This window comes from Saccopteryx bilineata, chromosome 1, assembly GCF_036850765.1.
Source record: "Saccopteryx bilineata isolate mSacBil1 chromosome 1, mSacBil1_pri_phased_curated, whole genome shotgun sequence".
In the NCBI taxonomy this organism is placed as follows: Eukaryota; Metazoa; Chordata; class Mammalia; order Chiroptera; family Emballonuridae; genus Saccopteryx; species Saccopteryx bilineata.
The window spans coordinates 74,391,036-74,413,113 of record NC_089490.1 but is presented as its reverse complement, the minus strand read 5'-3'; the positions used below and the strand labels follow the sequence as shown (position 1 = coordinate 74,413,113).

The following is a 22,078-nucleotide window of genomic DNA, read 5'->3' as shown; positions in this document are numbered from 1 at the left end:
GCTGTTGGCATCATGGGGGCGTGTCTCCCAGTTGACATGATAGAAATATTAATCCATTTCTCTGAAGCTGAGAGTACCTTGTAGTGGTGAAGACACCTTCTATTTGCTTTGCAAGGGTGTCACACTGAGCTTCCCATGCGGGCGAGGCAGCATTTACCTTGTGAGTGGGTATGCGTATTGCTTAAGGGAAGGCTGGAAGGCCAATGATGCAAAAATGGCTCCTATTAATTTATTAGAATTTGAGTAATTCCAAATATATACAGGACTATTATAAAATTTAGAGTAGACTCCGATGGTTAATCCTGCAAATTGAATGATTTCTGACTGTCCATAATAAAATAAGAGGATTACTTTGGTCTGTGCAAATATGGGTGAGATTGACAAGCTGCATGTACTAGTGATTACAAATTACCCACTGCACACTGCTTTCTGAGCCGAGGCAGCTGAAGATGTCTGCCGCTCTGGTAGAAGGCATTAAAGGGAGGAAAAGAAAACAAATGTAAATTGGTTTTAATAGCTATTTAAAAATATATGGCAAAAGGTGAATGCTACCGTTCTTCTTTTGATATGCCAATCATGTTTGGGGGAACTGCAGGAGCTGTTCTTGGGATGGTTACCTATGGAGTCCCAAACAGGGTCAATGTGGCACTTTCAGGAAAGCAGCAGAAGTAGAGCAGGCTGTGTCCTTCCTTTATTAAAGTCAGCTAAGTCAAGTTCCTCACCATATTCATTTTAGAGCCTAAGTCCTTTGTGCCCAAGTAAGTTATTTTGTCCTTCTCCACAGGGAAGCATTGCTACGCACACACCTAACATGGCTACGCATGTGCCTAACTTTGAGGATGTGTGTGATACAAGAACATGCCTCACTGTGGGAGGGGAGAGAGAGGTAGGGCCAGACTCCTCTTTGTGTCTGAGTTTGGAGGAGGGAAATGGAACTCATAATGTGATTCCCATCAGCAGCCAGCCCTTTAATCTATACAAATGAAATACTCAATTTAATAGAATTCTAAAAATAAAACAAATGCTTTGTTCTTAGTGAATCTGCCATTCAGAGCTCCTCTTGGCAGCACATCAACCATACTTGAAATGTCTTTAAGTGGATATTTTTTTATTGTGCTTTTCATCCGAACACATCTTTTGAGCTGTTAAGAGTTTTGAAGAGGCTAAACTATTCTCAGAGTTTTGGTCTGTGCTGCTATAAGGTCCCCGTTTGATGACTTAGCAATAAAGAATTTACCTTATAAGCTTAAAACTAATAGAGCAAATTAAAATGAGTTTGGGATAGAAAGAAATACAGTGTAAGGAGGTGTTTGCAATGAAATGGATTATAATTGCAATCAAAATGAAACTTGTTCTGGGAAAACTGGGTGTGAAAAAGTGCCACAGAGTGTGGGCATTAAGAAATAATACATTCTATTTATTGAACATTTACTGTGTTATGAGTTTTTCATATACTATTTCATCTAAACCTCACCACATCCCTATGAATTGAGGTCTAGGTGGGTTGTCACATAGACAGTGTGACCAAACCCTGGTCTACCTACTTCATAGTCTTCTCTCAATTTGGTGGATTCTCTTTTGTATTTTTTTTTTGTATTTTTCTGAAGCTGGAAATGGGGAGAGACAGTCAGACAGACTCCTGCATGCACCCGACCGGGATCCACCCAGCATACCCACCAGGGGCCACGCTCTGCCCACCAGTGGGCGATGCTCTCTGGGGCGTCGCTCCATTGCGACCAGAGCCACTCTAGCGCCTGGGGCAGAGGCCAAGGAGCCATCCCCAGCACCTGGGCCATCTTTGTTCCAATGGAGCCTCGCTGTAGGAAGGGAAGAGAGAGACAGAGAGGAAGGAGAGAGGGAGGGGTGGAGAAGCAGATGGGTGCTTCTCCTGTGTGCCCTGGCCGGGAATCGAACCCGGGACTTCTGCACGCCAGGCCGACGCTCTACCACTGAGCCAACCGGCCAGGGCCCTCTTTTGTATTTTTTGATGTGCACCAGAACATTAAGAATTTTTATTAATTCATCAAGAATATTTGTATGAATCTTATATATATATGTATATATATGTATATATATATGCATTTTCATGTGAATATTTAGAATTTCAAATCATTTATTGGTTTTAAATGTTATTTAAGCCTATTTGATTTGGAGTACTTCTGTCATTGGAAGCAATGCAAGAATTTAGAAAGAACTTTTCTAATTAGTTGAGATGCATACTTGTGGAGTCTGAAAGTGTGCAAGAGAAAAATATTTACTCTCTGTTTGTAACCATGAAGTCCCTGTGCTAAAGTGTTGCATTAAGAAGGAGTGGTCAGAATTCTTTAGCCATGTTTTCAGGGGTGCATGGTGTTTGATGTCAGTGTAGGTCCTCTCTGGCAGGGACAGGCTGGATACTCTGCTGTTCAGTGGAGCAGATTCCATTTGACGCAGAAGATGCCCAAGTGCTGGCGGAGACCTTATTTTAGAGCCCAGCCTGCCTGGCTCACTGTCCCACATATGTGATCTCAGGGCAGGTGGGTGAGGAGCACTTACAGCCACTAGGGGCTTTTCTCACAGAGAAAGGCTGTTGGGTTGCAAGTTATTAGTAGTCACTGGGGGAAATAATATTTTCTTGGTTGCAACTGTATCTTTTCCCTCTTCCATCTATGTGAAATGTGCAAATGGCATTGGGATACCACAAAATATCTCTTGGTTCTTGTCCTCTAAGAACTTAGAATCTACTGGGAAAAATAGCACATAGTCACTTTAAAAATAAAGTTTAAGGGAGAAAAAAGGTAATTTCTGGTCCCCTCTCTACTTCCTTTAGGGACTGGCCCTGATGTCTTCTTCATGTGGTAGTGACTTAGTACTTCTTTTCATTGATAGGTCTGTAGCCCCTAGATCAGAGCCCACACACAGACACTCAGTACACACGTATTGAAGGAATTAATGGGGTTAGCGATCAGAAAGGGCTTCATAGAGGCAAATGGAACTTAAGATATTTCTTTGTAAAAGGAGTTTTATAAATATATATTAGGGAAGAGAGAGTCAGGAAAAGAAAATATCAGTTTGAGGAAAATTATTTTGGATAATGTGAGGAAAATTTTGAGATATTGTCAGAAAAATAGGTGGGAGTCACATTTCCACATTTTGGAGGGCATTGCATGTCTGTCAGAGGAGTGCTTAGCATCTATGTTGTGTGTAGTCCTTAGAAGCAGTTGATTAGAGCAGTAAGGCAGACCAGAGATGTAATCAGACTTCCCAAGCCTGCATGCCCACCTTCTAAATTTCTGTTGCTCCTGTAGGAGGTTTCTTTCTTCTTGCACTGAGTAGATGGACGATTTTATATGAATCTGCTGTAATTTGTTGACATAGATCACTAGACTAGTTTGTGGCAGTGATATTGTTGAACCTGTTTTAGTGTCTATTCCTAGGTACTTGAAGGACCCTTTGCCTGAATTATACTTTGCTTTTGTGTGATCTCTGTAGAAGAACAAATAAAGGCAAATAAAAAAAGGTAAATGAATGTTTGCTGACCCATGGAAATCTGCCAGTCACTTTTTCATATACTACTATAATATTATTAATTTATTACACTACATATATCCACCTTAATCCAAAGAGTATTAAAATGAATATAACATTTTTGAAAAGATGAACCCATTAGAGAAAAGGAAAAGTAAGATAAAAATAATGGCCGCCAGTGGTGTCTGTTACACAAAATCCCTGCCATGAGGACCTGTACACTTGCCAGAGGTGGTTACAAATTGGACTCGTGGCTTGAAACTTTTTAACTCCTGATGCAGAGAGCAAAACATGATGAGTTCTATGATCCACAGTGTTCACGAAAGAAAAGGAAATCAAATGCCCAGGAGCAACCCCACTAGTTCTGGAACCTGAGAGGAACTTTTCCCATGAGTCCTCACAAAGAAGACTGTGAAGCATTTTACTTAGGCTGCCAGTGGGAAGGGTTGACACCCTCTTAGAAAACTGAGGCGTCAGAGGAGATGCCCTGCTTCCTAGAACTGGACTGAAGTGGGAGTTACGGGCAGGGCCAAGGCTCCTATCTTCAGCCCCTTGGTACCTCAAGCCATAGAATTGCAATAAACTCTCTGAGATACACTCTTTATCCCCTTCATATCAATCTGCAGTTATGCTTATTTATTTGTTTACTGTTTCTTCTCCCAAAGGGATTGTAATCTGCACAAGGGCAGGGGGGCTTTACCTGTCTTACTATCCTTTCATCACCATATAGCACAAAATCCGGTATATATTAGAAGCTTAATGAATATTTATTGAGTGAAGGGAAGAATGCAAAGAACTGGTGATAAAATGTACCTGAAGGTAACTGAATTAGTTAGGGATTTTTAACTTACTGATAAACCAGGTTACATTAGTTTGCTGGCTATAAGAATATTTGGAGTGTTTATCAGAATTATTGATCTGGAACCGCTGATAGAAGATGTCTGTTGAGTTGACCCCACACAGGAAATCTTTAGCGTAGGTTTTATAATCCATACCTCACCAATGAAGACACATAAGATCTGAGAAGGTGAATAGGGTTTTTTTTTTTTCTATTTATAAAAAGAAAAAAGAATTAAGACATTTTCATAAGCATATACTATAATTTGGTTGTGGTATAAGTAATCCAAATATGGATTACTGTCATTCCTAGTGAGAGAAGGTATGAACTTCATTGCATGTGGTGGCTAATTAAGGGCTTTGTCCTCCCGCCTTGCAGAGACACAGAATACAAAGGGCTGCAACTCTCCCTGGATCAGATCTCAGCCTCCAAACCAACCTTCTCCTATGCGAGCAGCTCCACTCCTACCATGCCTGACAACAGAAAGGGGGCCAAGTCGAGACTCTCCAGTTCGAAGTCAAAATCCAGGACTTCACCATACCCTCAGGTATGTGCATTGTCATTCTGCAGATTTCTCTCTCTCTCTCTCTCTCTCTCTCTCTCTGTGTGTGTGTGTCCTGGTTTGGTCTCCTTGTGGAAGAAGTATGAAAACTGTTTGGAATGATTTACCTGGTTTTACTAAATGTAAAGCTTCTATAAATCTGGAAAGCTTTTGAAAACTATTTTCTCTCTCCTGTTCTTTCTTCACAATAAGCATACTAGTAAAGATTTGAAATGATTGTGGTTTACTGCTTTTATATAAAGGTTGTGAGAGCCTCTGTTTGCAGTCAGAATCCTAACTTTGTTATCTCAAAGAGTTGATCCAATTTTTTTCCCTTCACGATGATTAGCCAGAAAGATGTAGCCAGCATAGCAAAATAGGGAAAACAAGAGCTTGATGGAGAAGGATTGAATCTTCGTACTGGAACTGAAGTTGGAGGAAATTAAGAAGTGGAGGCAAAGGATCAAGGATGCATTTCATTATGAGAGCGGAGCACAGATGGACTGTTTATGGGGAAGAGTGAAACAGAGAGGGCCTTCCAGATGGCAGGAGTGGTGGGAAAAGCAACTCCTCTCATCTTTGCAAGGTGGCGAGCGGATGAGACCCAGAGGAGGCATTCCAGAAACACTGCAAGGTACAAAGACAAGTCCTGATGCTTGGAAGGAAAACCATTATTTTTCTGATCCGTTACTCAGATGTAGAAACTAGACTGTGTCAAGGTGTGTACACACCTCTCTCCTAGCCTGAAGGGGGCAGGACAGAAGGGGGGATTCCCCACTGCCAGTGTCCTGTGACCACCTCACTTCCATCCTGCTCTTTAAGGGCATCACATCAAATTTCCTGTGATTTATTAGAGTAACTTAGGAGAGGATTTCTGGGCTAGTATAAAAGCAAACTGGATTTAGAGTAATTTCATCAAGGTGGTCTTCATCATTTATGTTTTTAATATGTATTTTGAATAAAATAATGTCAATCTAGGGTGAAGAAAAATGATTATTTTCTTACTTGTCAGCCAGAGCATATTATTTTGTTGATTTCTACAAGTGTATACTGTTTGAAGAAATATCATTCATTGACCTAATGGTCACTAAGAAGCTACTCTTTCTATATTATTTTAGTGGCTTAGTATATGAAGAGATTTATGTCACAGGGTTTAAACTCTCCCACAGAAGACCCGATTTCTTTGCTTTGACAAAAAAGGGAGAAATAGAGTGTAATTAATGCCTAGACGTTTTTCAGTGGACAGCTTCTGTTATGAGGACTGAGCAGTTTACTTTTCAAGTACATTTGAGTTGAAGTCACTGTGAAGGAGGAATTTTTTTTTATTTTAGTATTATTTTTTAAGACTATTTATTTTAGAGAGGAGAGAGAGAGAAGGGGGAGGAGCAGGAAACATCAACTCCAACATGAGCCTTGACTGGGCGGCCATGGTTTCAAACCGGCCACCTCAGTGTTGCAGGTTGATGCTTTATCTACTGTGCCACCACAGGTTAGGCAAAGGAGGAATTTTTATTGAACATCTGAGAGACTTTTTTTTTTATTAGCATCTCATACTTTGGGAAAAGTTTTACTGTCTCTTTTACTACCTGAAAGTCTGGATTATATCTTTTGGTAATTCTATCCTTAACTATATAAGAGTGTTGGACACATCGATGAAAGAATTGAAATTAGGAGTATTAGGTTAAAAGGGAGTTTGTCCATTATACAGAAATTAAGCCACAAAAGCAAAATCTCCCCATTCAACTTCCAGAATCTCACTAAGTCTGTTTTCTTTCATGCTCAGCTCTTAATGTCTAAAATTTTTATTATTTTACTCTAGCTGTAATGACTCACTTAAACAAATGTTTTAACTGCCACTAGGCTGCTTCTTGTGGGGGGAGATGAGTTCATTGAAAGTTAGACATGTTTCAAAGCTTTTAAAAAAACAATACAGAATAGTGGAAAGTAAAATTAAAAAAAGAAAAAGAAATAAAGGCCCTTTTATTTCCTCATTTTTCTTCTCCAAAATTGTGCTTTTTTTCTAGATATGTTCTCTGAAGTATAAAAATCATGTGCAAACACACACATTTGTCTACATAGTATTTTTCTTGACGTTTGTGTGTCCATTTTTGTGGTTAATATGTATATAAATCCGGTCTTTAGAATTTTGGCCATATGTCTCATTTGAAATTGCACAGTCATGAATTAAATTTATTTGACATTTATGTGTCTAGTAAAGGTTATTCTTTAATTGTGTTTACTTTAGATAATCATGGTGCTGGGTCAATCATTGACTGAGTTCCTACTACATGGGCTGCTAATAGACCAGGGAGCAGGCATTTGTAGTGAATTGTCATGGGGCGAGCAGAGATCCTCTGAGGACACATTGGAGGAGCGTGACATCCAGGGCCAACTCATTACTGTTTCTGATGAAAGGAAACAGCTTAATACCATCATCTGGAATTCCAAATTCTTGGGAATTTTAATGAAAAGATAATTTAGCTTCTCAAAAATCGTATTTGGTTCAAACTATTCTCCTACTATTTAGGACTATTTAATTTTTAATTTTCATGCCTTATGTCTTTGACTCCATTGATGCTAGCTGAGCATCAGCATTGGAAAGTTGCTGTGCTGCCCATTGTGAATGAGGTCAGGGTTTGGGCAAAAAGTGCTAGAGTATGAAGAAGCGGTACAAGAAATATCCATCAGTTTTGTAGTACAGTTGGCAGTTGGAATAAGTTATATATTTGAATACATAGCGTATAGATGGTGTATACAAAAGGCTTTCTGAGTGGAGTATCAGATACAGGAACTCTAACCTGGGGAAGGTATTGTAGGAGATTTGGTTTTGAAGGTACAATTCAGGTAGATAGAAGGGCATAAGGGAAAGGAGGGGACATTTCAGGATGACCAGGATTATGAAAGATTATGAATAAATGCAGGAATGCATTGTTTGTGAGACTGGATTTGGAGGTGGAGTGGGGGAGGGGAAGTCCCTGAGGATATGGACAAGGGATGATATGTTTGGAATCATTGAATGGTGCTATCGGCTAAGCCAAGGAGTTTAGAGTTTGTTTTGTGGTGAATCAGTAAAGGTTTTGAATAAAAAATGAGAGTATTAATGGGGTTGAAGCAAAGCAAACTACTTAGGAGACTCATTTGGATAATCCTGGTGTGAGTCTGTGTGGGTCTGAACAAAACTTTCTACTGAAGTAAAAGGCATTGTACAGGGAAAATGGGTAAATTTCTATCTTTGACTTGCCTGCACCTCTTCTTGTTATAGATATATTTTGATCATTATAGATTTATTTTGAAATTATATTTTAAAACTTACTTTTTCTTCAGATAAATACCCAAACATAGAATCACTGGGGCATAAGGCCATTCCATTTTTAATCTTTTGAGCTAACTCCTTACTGTTTTCACAGTGGCTGCACCAATCTGCATTCCCACCAGCAGTTCATGAGGGTTCCCTTTTCTCCACATCCTCACCAATATTTGCTGTTTGTTGATTTATTGATAAGAGTCATTCTGACAGGTCTGAAGTGATAGCTAATTGTGGTTTTTGATTTGCGTTTCCCAGATGATTAGTGATGTTGAACATCTTTTTATGTCTGTTGGTCATTTGTAAGTCCTTCTTGAAGAAGATACCTGAGCATGTCCTCCATTTTATTTATTTTTGTGTGACAGAGACAGAAAGAGACAGAGAGAAGGACGAATAGGGACAGACAGACAGGAAGAGAGAGAGATGAGAAGCATCAATTCTTCATTGCAGCTCCTTAGTCTCCTTAGTTGTTCATTGATTGCTTTCTCACATGTGCCTTGAATGGGGGACTGCAGCAGACTGAGTGAACCCTTGCTCAACCCAGTGACTCTAGGCTCAAGCCAGCGACCTTGGGCTCAAACCAGTGACCTTGGGATTTAAGCCAGTGACCTTTGGGCTCAAGCCAGTGATCCCAGGCTCAAGTCAGAGACCCCGTGCTCAAGCTGGCGACCTCAGGGTCGCAAACCTGGGTCCTCTGCACCCTAGCCCAACACTTTATCTACTGCACCACTGCCTGGTCAGGCTTCTCTATTTTTTAATAAGATTGTTATTTTGGTGTTGGGTTATATGAATTCTTTATGTATATTTGGATATTAACCCCTTATGGGATGTATCATTTGCAAATATCTTCTCCCATTTAGTAGGCTGCCTTTTTGAAAGATACATGCACTTTTATTAACCAAAGCAAGATACAGAAGTAACTTAGGTGTCAATTGATAGATAAATGGATAAAAAAATGTGGTACCTGTATACAGTAGGATATTACTCAGCCATAAAAAGAAGAAAATCTTGTTATTTGCAATAATATGGATGAATCTAAAAAAAAAAATAAAAAAGTGATACGGATGAACCTAGAGGGTATAATGCTATGTGAAATAAGTCAGACTGAGGAACACAGTACTATATAGGCTCATGTACTTGCGGAATCTAAAACAAAACAAAACAAAACAAAAATAAAACAGAAACAGACTCATAAATACAGAGAACAAACTGATGGGTGCCAGAGGAAAGGGTGGTGAGAGAATGGGCAAAAAAGGTAAAGGGGACTAAGAGGCTCAAGCCTCCAGTTACATTTGAAGAAGTCACAGGGATGTAATATACAGCATGGGAAAAACAGCCAATATTATTGTAATAACTTTATATGGTAACCAATGGTTACTAGACTAAATACTGTTGTGTTCACACTGTAAGGAATAGAAATATTGAATCACTGTGGTGTATACCTAAAGCTAATATAATATTGTGTGTCAACCATAGTTTAATAAAAAATAAAGCTTACATTTAGTAGCTAATGACACACTTGTACTGAATTTCCGTTTACATATTATTAAAAGACACATAATAAATGCATCTTTATTACTGAATAATTAAGATTTTTTTTAATTTTATTTTTTTTAAGTGAGAGGAAGAGAGGCAGAGAAATAAACTCCTGCATGCTCCCCAAACAGGATCCATCCAGCAAGGCCCCTAAGGGTGGTGCCCTGCCTATCTGGGTGGTTGCTTCATTGCTTAGCAACCTAGCTATTTTTAGCATTGAGGTGGAGGCCACAGAGCCATCCTCAGCACCCGTGGCCAACTCACTGAAACCATCAAGACTTGGCTGCAGGAGAGGAAGGGGTGGAGGGGTGGAGAAGCAGGTGGTTGCTTCTCCTGTGTGCCCTGACCGGGAATCAAACCTGGGACTTCCACACGCAGGGCAGATGCTCTACCACAGAGCAAACTGGCCAGGGCTGAATAATTAAGCTTTTAATGGTATTTAATTTTAAATACTTCTTTCTCTTTTCTCAAAAACAAAGAGAATTTTTTTTTGTTATTTCCATGTTCACATATTTTTAGCATGCAAAGCTGCATCAAATTTTTAAAGGCAGTTTCCAGAGCAAAACTGAGTTTGTAGAGTAACAGGCTTATTCCTTTTATTAGTTTTGAAAATGGTGTTTCAATGGTTCTGTCAATATTATTTATTAGGTTCTTGCTCTATTATATATTAGACATATCTATAAATTTCTAACAGATGTCTGATAAATGGCAAACAGCAACACTGCTTTTTGGAATTATTTAGGCACCCTTATTTGAACATGCAAGACATGCACAAATTGTAATTCACTGTCACCACCCAGTTTATCTGCAGTAGGAGGTGAACTTTCAGGTCCCCTCTGGTATGAGCTGCCCTTGGGGATAATTTTAGACTTGATTATATTAGAGTCACTTAATGAATGACTCAATCACCTTTGCACCTTTATGTATTACTTCAGACAAGAGAGGTCAAAATAGAATTGTTTTAAATGATTTTGGAGAAATGGTTGTAAGAAATATTATAGTTAATTTTCAAAGACTCTGAAAATAACTGTGATGCTGCAGTGTAGTGACCCTCTTACCATTATGTCAGTTGTATTTCGTTGTTATTGGGTTTATATTCAGGAAAGTAGCAACTTCTTTTTTTTTATAGTTCTGTTGAATTTTAAATATTGAGTATAGAACTTATTTCTCAGACCTTATCTGTAGCAATTGTTAGTAGTAATTGCTAAAATATTTTTCACCTACCTTTATGGAACTAGTTATAGCTACTCTAATACAGTTGAAGTTATCTTGCCATAATTTAGCCATATCAATCATGAATCAATTGCCTCCTGATTCCATTTTCCCTTTCAACTTCTCAAGTTGACATGGTTATAGTTGTTACGTTTTTTACAGACAGTATGTAGCCTCCTGCTTACTGCCTCATCCTGCCCTCCTTTTGTTTTTCCCCTAGTTACTAATAACCAATCCACTATATAATTTTGTGACAGTAGTGCACACCTGAGACAGTGTCTGCTTCTGAAATCTGAAAGTATTTAATCACTTGCCAGAGATACACTGTAACATTTGTAGGTTTTACTCTGCATCTGTTTCTTTAAATAATCTCACAGAATCCTCTTAATTTTCACTGCCAGCTCTCTGGCTTCCTTTTGGTGAAGGTAGAATCTGCCTTTCTGCAGAGGTTCATCTGACCTCAAAGATACATTGGCTGCAGTGCTGACTTTTTAAATTACAGAGAAAAGAAGGACCAAGAATTTCTCAAGTAGAGTTTTTCCTTGTACAAACTACTTTCACCACTACCAGGATAAATATCCCTTCATTTCATATTTTGTATGAAACATATTTTTTATGTAACATAAAAAAGTGTAATCCTTAGCCATTAAAAACAAAAAAATACATACTGCAAAAAAGTGACATTATATTTTTCAAAAATTCCTACACTGTACAAAATATATAGTATTCTAAAAATATAGGCTTGTTTATATTTTCTGAACATGTATGAATTTGAAATTAGTTCCGTTTTCCTCTAGAAATATCAGATTATTAAAGTGGACCTTTATGGCCTTTCTAGATCATCTTTATAAATTAAAATGTTTTGCTCATAAGGCGAGACCTCTGTGTTACAGATCTGTGCTTTGCTTTTTATTAACTGTTGCATTTAGTTTAATAGTATATAGATGGGCCGACAGAGGCGTCCAAGGGCTGTTGGCTGGTGCCCATCCTTCTCTAATTACAAAGAGGTTTTCTCCACAGTCACTCCCTGGTCACACACTTTTCCTTTACTCAGCTTTCTGAGACTCCCAACTTTACCTGTTGCTAGCCCTGCTTCTCTCTCCCGTTCAGAACATGGGTTTTAGGAGGTCCCGATGCCTTATTTGAATTAGGCTACTAAAGTCTGCTATAAAGGACACACAAACTTGCTGAAGAAATGTGCAGGTTCAAGGAACAGTCTGATAAAGAGAGTCTGCAGACAAAGGTGACATTTTAGAAAGTATAATGAATAGAATGGGTAATGAGAAGGAAGGAAGAGGAGAGAGGCACTATTGGGGAGAGGCAAAAGTGATCGTTTCTGGTGGAGTCTCCCTAAACCACTATAGGAAGTTTCTTTGTCTTTCACCTTGCTTTGGAACGTGATAGTATAAGATATTGGTAAAGGTAAGGTCCATATTTATGGTAGACAAACTAGGTATGTGGGTTAGAAATAGGACCATATGATTTTTTGTTAGTTTACCCAAGTGGGCAGGTATCTTAACTATACTGTTTCATTGATTTTTACTATGTTGTTACAATATATAGTGACATTATGTCACATAAAATGTATTCCTAAGAGTGAGAATGCAATGACAACACATGTCACAAAAATTTAAATAAAAAGATGGCTAGATTTAGTCACATTAGATTTATAAGTAAGGCAGCAGGATGTTATTAAGAAAAGACCACCGAAAAGAAAAAAGAGAAACAGTGCTTTAAATGAGAAAGGTGGAATGAAACTTAGCAAAAATGAGAAGATGAAAGAAATAAAATTTGAGGGGACAGTTAATGGGGATTCTAAGGTTCATTAGGACAGGAGATGTTGCTCTTGATAACCAGATTGCCCTGGGCACCCCAAAGCTTTTAGTGGATACTGAATGAGTGCATGAATGAAGCAATGGATGAGCCCATGGAGGTGATAGGGTAGGTAGAGAAAGAAACAGAGGACATAGTTCTGGGGATATAGTTCTTGCCTCAGAGGGCTTACAGATTCAGTGGGGAGATAAAAATGTAAATGAAGAATACAAACAGTGGGTTTGTCTGTACTAAAGGCCTGTGGTGGTGGCAGTGGTGGTGTGTGCTGGGGGTTGGCTGGCCCTTTCAGGCTGTGGAGGTGGGAGTTGGAGGCTGACAGTGAATGCACTCTAGGTGTAGAGACCTGCATGTCATGGGGAGTTACCAGTGGGGCTATGGGGGGACAGCTAATAAAGCCCTGCACCCCTGGGTCTCCCCTTAAGGACCAGACTCATTCCTGCTCAATATCCCAGTTGTGGTTTTCTCTCTCTTCACTCGTTTACCCTTCTTTCCCTATTGCCTGTGTCCTCAGAGTCCTCAGTGGAGGACTGCAACATATCTTAATTTTCTTCTTTGGAAATTTCCCTTTCCAGTTTGCCCTGCTTCTCAGATTGACCTTAAAAGACTGCTGATTGTGTCAGTGCTTCCAGACCTTCCACAGCCGTAGCTGTCACTCTAGGTCACCTATAACCGAGTCCTAAATTACCTGAATCCTGTGATCCAGAGAGACTCCTCTGCTCACTATTTGGTGAATGCCTTGTGCTTTCCTACTTCCGTGTTGAACTCATGAATTTTTCAAAATTGCCTATTTTGAAAGGTCCAGACTGAGTGCTATTTTTTTCATGATCTATAACTGAGTTATATTTCTTCTTTTGACCTCTATTTAGAATAATGTATATTCTATCACCTTCTTGATATGTCTCCTCTGTCGGGCTATAATCTCTTTGGAAGTAGTAATTATGTTTATTTGATTTCCATTCCCCATCTGCCCCAGCTTCCAGTATAGTATCTTCCACATAGTTACTCACTAAATGGTAATGGAATGATTGAGTAAATAAATACATTAAAAAGAGTGGGAATAGCCTGATCAGGCGGTGGCACAGTGGATAGAGTGTTGGACTAGGACGTAGAGGACCCAGGTTCGAAATGTCGAGGTCGCTGGCTTGAGCTCAGGCTCATCTGGTTTGAGCAAGGCTCACCAGCTTGAGTGCAGGGTCACTGGCTTAAGTGTGAAATCATAGACATGACCTTATGGTGTTGGCTTGAGCTCAAGGTTGCTGGCTTGAACAAAGGGTCACTCGCTCTTCTGTAGCCTCCTGGTGAAGGCACATATGAGAAAGCAATCAATGAACAACTAAGGTGTCACAACAAAGAATTGATGCTTTTCATCTCTCTCCCTTCCTGTCTTGTCCCTCTCTGTCCCTCTCTCTGTCTCTCTCTGTCTCCGTCACACACACACACACAAAAGGAGTGGGAATACTTTGTTAGTTGTCTGTAGAAGTGTAAAAACCATAGGAGGGAAAATATTCTGCTATTAAGGAATCTATAGCCTATATAAAGAGGCAAACGGTCTGCATGCAAACAACCTAGAAATGGTTTCACAAATGCCAACTCCTTCAGTACAGATCAAACACCTAGGTACTGAGGAGGAATTAGATGTAGTGGGAGCTCCAGGCTCTTTCAAGAGTAAAACTATGAACAAGCACACTCTGGATCATACTCTAGGGGCAGAGAGCCATCCACATCGGGTCCTGAAGTGGGCTTTCTAGCCTTCGTGTTCCCTCTGTCATCTCCAGTGCAACAATGCAAAAATATGATAGCTGATATTTGTTCTGTGTGTTTTAATTACAAAATGATTGCACTGACCCAAGTGTCTGTGCAAGAAATGCTGTTAAGCTCTTTCTGCCATCTCAAGAACACATCTTTGTTATGGGCACATCCCTTAGTTCTAGAGCTCAGTTCCCATAATTAGTAGATGCTTTCTAGGTCACTGTCTTATCTTCTTTTAATAAGCTATGTATGTTTTCGGGGTACTGTACCTTTAGTAGTAGTATGCTCTATGAGGGATAGATGTCTATATGAAAGGCAAAAGTCTCTTAAATTTTTTTTTTGGTTTTGATTTTTGATCCTATTGGCATAAAAGAGCTATGAGGTCATGCTCCCCTCTGGGCCTTGGCTCCTCTCTGCCCCACCCCCACTGTCTGTATTGGGTCCCTGATTCAACAGGTGAGTCCATCACTTTAGACATCTTTAGTGTTCTCCTTATTGTTCTTTTGGTCTCTGATCTTTCCTGCCAGGGTAACTTTTCTGAAATATCATTTTTGTCATGTACCCCCTCATCATGCCTCATCCCTGCCCCTATTTAAAAACCCACTGAAGCTCCTTATTGGTTATAGAAGGAGGTCCAATCTCTTCAGTCCGACCCAGGCAACTTCTTCAACTCTGTCTACCCGCTTAGGGACCCCTACATCAGCTCTCTACTCTAGCTAGGGTCTGCTGTGTCCTGTCCCTGAGGACACATTTCATGTTGAGCTTAAATCCTACCACCCCCAAAGCTCAGCTGCAGCGTCACCCCTCGTCCTCACAGACCCTTGGCTATATGGCAGAATTCATGTTAAACACAATGCTATTCCATAACATAAGATGGTGTGAATCTGGGGGAGATGTAGTGTCAGAAAGAAACTGGGCAGTGGGGGAAGCAGCTGGGCTAAGACAAATGCAAAGCCTCTGCTCCGGCTCAGTGGAAGTGAGGGCTGGAAGCTGCGATCCTGCTGTCCAGCTGAACAAAGAGGGGACGGGCTGAACCCACCATCAAAACGTATCCAGGGAAATTTACTTTAACAAAATATATAACAGCAAACTTAGTTAAAACTAAACAGTGGAATTAAAGGGAACAGTGTCTTATTGATAGTTCTTGGTAGGACTTGACCCACTCGTAATGGGAACCTTCTAGAATTAAGAGCAATGGATTTGAATACGTTTAAGAAACATATTCAGGTTAAAAACAGACGGCATTATTTGACTGCTGTTCAGTTACATGATCACAGACACGTGTTTTCAGTCAGCCTTTCAGATTAGCAAACTATCTTGCATAATTGTCATTTAAAAAAGCATTTGATTCTGACATTAGTTTCTCTCTTACACTGATGTTTATCCTTGGGAAAACCCCCAGTAATAGTTTAAGAAAGCTAGATTTCTTTAACTCTTCTACCTTTCACAGATTTTTCAGAAACCCCTGTAGCATATTAGTATGCATCAGTTTGCTGCATTTGAAAGTTAAGGTTCTGGTGTGTATTGTTTAATAGTTAGTTATGATAGTTTCAATAGTCTTCCTCATATTTTACTGAGTTTGGCTTAGAAGAAGGAAAGGTAGATCCATTCTTCCATTTACAGACAACAGTTTGAAATTGATTAACTCAGTAGAGAGCCTTTGAGCTTCAATTTCTTTTCACAAAATTACAAATCCAATTGATCGCTTTCAGTGTGCAGAAGGCCAGTAATACTCAATCTGTTGGTTCCTTCCAAGAACACTGCCAAGAGCAGCTTGGGAAGCCTGTCCTTTGTCCAGACTCAGAATAAACCAGTGGATGACCAAACAAAGCTGCAGTGAAGGCATTGGAGCAGGTGGTACCACCTGTACCCATCTAATTCAAGCCCATCTAATCTGCCACTTCTATGTGAAAAATCAGGGAGTGAAAATATCAGTAAAGGATGGAAGTGGATCTGGCTTATGCCAGAAGCTCATAATAGAAGAAGATTACCATACAAACTAGCTACTGGTCCTGGAAACCCAGGATTTACCCAATGAAGGGCTAGAGCTATTTCTGTATTACCTATGCAAGTTGGGATATTCTTGATCGTTTACAGCTGTATATGCCAGGACATTAAGAAAACTTCTTTAAATATTTATTCTATGTTTCTTACCTGTTTAAAATCTTCAGTGCAATGAAAATCCCAGCAAGCTGTTAGGACTTTACCTTTAGATTTACAAAAGGATATGAATTGTGGATTTCATGGTTTGGGAACAGCTCTCTCCATATGGACCTCTATAGGAGATTCCTTATAGAATTTCACTGGAGGAAACCCGGCCTCTGGTCCGAGTGCTGATTCTCTTCCAGCTGTACATCACCCTGACAGCTAATGAGATGTCGACTATGGTTACTTTTCTGTGAGAAAAATGAGTGAACCAAATCCCAGGAACATTTTTGTAGCTGTGGGGGGTGGATTAAGAGAAGGCTTATGACATTTCAAACCACATTTAAAGCATGTTAAAAAACTTCCCATGTTTCTACTTTGTGAAATATGTCAGGGATTTTACAGGTATATAAGATTTCTCACCAGAATATTCTTTGAGCTAAAAATAACTAAAGCGTGGATTAAAGTTAAAAACAATGTCGTAATAAGTAGGTTGAACTTTAAGTGGAGCAAATGGAAAACAAGTGAAAAATCTTGTAAACACATTCTTAAAAATGGATTTTTAGAAGCTGACAATTTATCCCCCCCCCTTTTTTTTGTATTTTTCTGAAGCTGGAAACGGGGAGAGACAGACAGACTCCCGCATGCGCCCGACCGGGATCCACCCGGCACGCCCACCAGGGGCAAAGCTCTGCCCACCAGGGGGCGATGCTCTACCTCTCCGGGGCGTCGCTCTGCCGAGACCAGAGCCACTCTAGCGCCTGGGGCAGAGGCCAAGGAGCCATCCCCAGCGCCCGGGCCATCTTTGCTCTAATGGAGTCTTGGCTGCGGGAGGGGAAGAGAGAGACAGAGAGGAAGGAGGAGGGGTAGAGAAGCAAATGGGCGCTTCTCCTATGTGCCCTGGCCGGGAATCGAACCTGGGTCCCCCCCACGCCAGGCCGACGCTCTACCGCTGAGCCAACCGGCCAGGGCCTATCCCATTTTTTTAAAATGAAGCAAGATATGACCAAAACATTTAAAGTTCCTAAAAGTTGAATTTTGAGTATTTGCTTTCTAATTATTTATAGTATAAGTGGAAATATTTATTGCTTAGTTCTTCTAGTGAAACCATCCTCAACTCTGGAGTATGACTCAAGATTGATTTTTTTTTTTTCTTTCAAATGCATTGTCCAATTTTTCTTGAAGTTGTTTTAAGGCTTCAATGTTTTGGAGCTATATGTCATTAAACTGACTTTCATTAAAATATTCATGAGGGTTCTTGTTCAAAGCGAAATATTTTTGAGACTTAGGTAGAAATCATGTTATACTTAACCGTTCTTAATGTGTAGTCTATAAGAATTATTCTTGCTGTTGATTAATAATACAATAAATTAGAAATAAAGTGGCAGCAAAAATCTTCTACCTACTACTAGTGGGAGGGCAGGAATGTTGAAAATAATGTCTATTTGATCTCCTCTTCGTAGTTTCGGTTAGTTAAGATTTCTAGCTGTTCTAGTTCGTTCAGGTTAAAAACGGACGGCATTATTTGACTGCTGTTTAGTTACATGATCACAGACACGTGTTTTCAGTCAGCCTTTCAGATTAGCAAACTATCTTGCATAATTGTCATTTAAAAAAGCATTTGATTCTGACATTAGTTTCTCTCTTACACTGATGTTTATCCTTGGGAAAACCCCCAGTAATTCCCAATGTGTGGAAGCCAAAGCCATTCTTTATAGTAAACACAACTCCTGTTTGAGGGAGCAGCCCAGAAGTGGGGGTTATTTTTTTTAATGGACATGCTGTATTACTTTAATCTAACCCTTTTACCATCTGTTCTTCCCATAACAGTGAATGAAAAAAAGGGAACATATTTTATGTTTCAGGGTTACATTAGTAAAAAGTAAGATAAAAGTGATTTAAAAGCGTGCATATGTTCTTAGTACAATGCAGTCTGCATCTGTGATGTTTTTTTCTCATGGTTCAGACACAAATCAAGAAGAAACCTGCTCACGCTTGAGAGAGTGAAAGTTTTTCATGGAAAACAGGACTTTACCATAAGAGGGTCTCTCTCTTTATGTTACAGCTAAAAATGATAAAAACCTCCATGATCTGCCAGAATAAAAATAGATAACTGTAACGTCTATTGTTGTAACATCTGGCATCTTTCCCGAGTTGGGTTGTTGCCGCCACCTCCAGATGAATGCCGAGCACCTGTCTGGACCATGCTGCTGAGGCAGGAATGAATCTCACGACTTGTATCAGAGGAGGAATAACTGTGGGTGTAACTGTGTTAAAGAGCATGTCAGTGGGGAGGGGACGTCCCCAAAGGTGTGTGAGGGTGGTTTACTGGAGTGTAGAGGTTGGGGAAAGTCACCTTGGTAAAAACATGCTTGGGGATGTAGGATCCATTCCTGCTTAGAGTGTAGGACACTGCCATTGCTGTGATCTGAGTACCTAAGTCTAGATGAGCATAAAGTGCTGGAAGGAACAGGGCTCTGGAATCGCATCTCTCCTCTTAAACTTCATAACCATGTGACCATGAGCAAAACATTCTTTTGAGCTTCATTTGTTGCATCTGTAAAGGGATTAAAAGTCCTTTCAAGATGCAGTTAGCATTTAACAAGGTAATGTCTATGGGATCTCAGCATAGTGACAGACACATAGCAAATATCTGATAATGGTAGTTATTGTTATTGTCATTACAGGTAGTAGTTAGCATATGCAGATCATACAACAAATTGCCTTTTAATCAGTCATTGTTCATTTTCTCTTCCTGAGCCACTAGTGTTGGAAGGGAGAGTATCAGCTTCCTTTTGTGAACTCCTAAACTATATTGTTTTGTTTTTCTATTTGGGTCTTTGCCATTTTCTTACCTGTATTAAAGTTATGTTTTGTGAACATAACTTTTATTTATAAAGTTATTTATACTTCTGCTAATGTGAGCACCTGGAAGGTGGGGTTGTAGTTTTCATTTCACCTGGCACAATGCCTTGCAAATGGTAGGCACACAAACATTAGGATGAATTGCAGAAGGAATTATTGTAAATAGTTTGCACTGGATACATATAAAGCCTCAAATGATGGCCCAGACCTTTAACTGGATGAGATATGAGTCTCTTCCAGAAGGAATGATTCTTTCATGAGCTAAATCCTAAAGAAGAGCCGGGGGATCTGGATGTCATCTGACATCTATTTCTGGCAGTCATCCAAGACTTTTGCCTGTCAGTGTTAGCCCACCTTTGGAGAATGACATTTGGTTTCATGTTTATGAGAACCAAGGCAGCCTTCATCTGTTTCATTTTTTAATTTTCTAAAATTAATGCCTGCTTTGAAAATTAAGTTTTAAATAAGAAATATGGGTAAATTAAGGTGCAGAGTATTCCAAGTTAACAATTAAAAAAAAAAAAAGAAAAACAGAGGTTTTTAGCAAAATTAACCCAAAATTAATTTTCAGTGAACTTTTTGTGCCCAATCAAAATAGGAAATTAAATCATTTAGTTTCTTAGCCTTAAATATAAAAAGAAGTGTTGGTACCTTTTCAAAGGAAGAAGAGCAGGTATTCTATAGCTGCTAAAATGTAATTTTGTTTCACGTGAAGAGAGAATACATACTGACAAGCACTAGGAGTACCATCTGCAGGCCTTGCATACATTCCAATTAGTCATGATTCTCACTATCTCTCTACTCTTTAAAGAAGATCTTTGGGCTTTTAATCAAAGTTTAAGTAATAAGAATCATTGCTACCAAAGAGAATTTCAGCTCTGAAAATCAAAGTATTTCAAAGAAAGGCCTAGTGTTTAGGTAATTGGACAGTGGGCTGATTTCTTTTTGCAGTTGGGATGTTGATATCTTATCCTTGCACATATGTTTTATCTCTAACAGGCTTGGAGGATGAGGGACTGAAAATATGGTCTTTAGAAAATACAGTCTAGGGAAAAACTGATTTTCACAAGATGGCGATATGATAACCATTCTTGTTTATGCACATGAAAGTCACTAATCAAGAACTTGTATATGCGACATACATACCTGTAACATGTTTGCATTTTTTTTTTATTAAGTGAGAGGTCAGGAGGCAGAGACAGGCTTTCACATGTGCCCTGACTGGGATCCACCCGGCATGTGCCCTACTGGACAATGCTCTGTCCGTCTGAAGTCGTTGCTCCATTGCTCAACAACTAAGCTATTTCAGCACCTGAGGTGAGGCCATGGAGCCATCCTCAATGCCTGAGATGGGTTGGAGCCATGGGTGCAGGAGGAGAAGAAAGAGAAAGAGGAGAGAAAGAGAGAATAGGGAGGGATGGAGAATATGGTCTCTTTTCCTGTGTGCCCTGACCGGGAATCAAACCCTGGACTTCCCAATGCCAGGCAGATGATCTGCTGCTGAGCCAATTGGCCAAGGCTCATGTTTGCATTTTTAAGAGTGCTTTGATGCACATTATTTGACCTTCTACAGTCCTATAATGGACATAGTCTGTTCTGTTCTGCAGATGGAAAATCAAGGTCCAAGGAAAGTGATCTTTTGTTGTACAAGTCATATTGGGTCATAGTAGGTCGGGTCCTTCCATATTTGATTCCAATGCTGTTTTTACTAGAATCTCTTGTTGGTACTTTAAGTTACATTTTTATGAACAAAATATTAAGAATCAGTAATAAAAACAAAGATACTTAAATAATTCACTTATAAAGCAAGTTTCCATTTCTTTTTATTTATTTATTTATTTATTTTTATTTTTTTATTTTTTCATTTTTTTGAAGCTGGAAACAGGGAGAGACAGTCAGACAGACTCCCGCATGCGCCCGACCGGGATCCACCCGGCACGCCCACCATGGGGGGCGCTCTGCCCACCTGGGGGTGATGCTCTGCCCATCCTGGGCCTCGCCATGTTGTGACCAGAGCCACTCTAGCGCCTGGGGCAGAGGCCACAGAGCCATCCCCAGCGCCCGGGCCATCTTTGCTCCAATGGAGCCTTGGCTGCGGGAGGGGAAGAGAGAGACAGAGAGGAAAGCGCGGCGGATGGGTGGAGAAGCAAATGGGCGCTTCTCCTGTGTGCCCTGGCCAGGAATCGAACCCGGGTCCTCCGCACGCTAGGCCGACGCTCTACCGCTGAGCCAACCGGCCAGGGCCAAGTTTCCATTTCTTTAGAAAACAAATATTTTTTTAGAAATGTCTTTGTCACTAATCAGTCTATGAAAATAAAACATAGGTTTACTATACAGGATTTTTAAAATATTTAAAATATTTATTTTGAAATGATCTCATACATAAAGAAAAGTTGCAAGAATAGTAAAGTATTCCTGTATATTAAACCTAGGTTTACTAGAGCTTAACATTTTGTCATATTTGCATTGCCATTTTCTCTCTCTTTCCCCTCTCCATCTTCCCTCGTTATTTATTTTTTCTCAACCATTTTAGAGTGGATTTCATATA

At 39.7% G+C, this 22,078-nt stretch overlaps 1 protein-coding gene across 3 annotated transcripts in view; it reads left to right on the top strand.

The window, feature by feature from the left end:
• Positions 1–22,078, top strand: part of SIM1 (SIM bHLH transcription factor 1) — a 72,996-nt gene that overhangs the window by 35,430 nt on the left and 15,488 nt on the right. For all 3 annotated transcript variants that reach the window (XM_066254462.1, XM_066254461.1, XM_066254463.1), the window contains one exon: positions 4,724–4,892. In XM_066254462.1, coding sequence (XP_066110559.1) covers positions 4,724–4,892 — 169 coding nt within the window. The remainder of the gene's footprint in view (positions 1–4,723; positions 4,893–22,078) is intronic.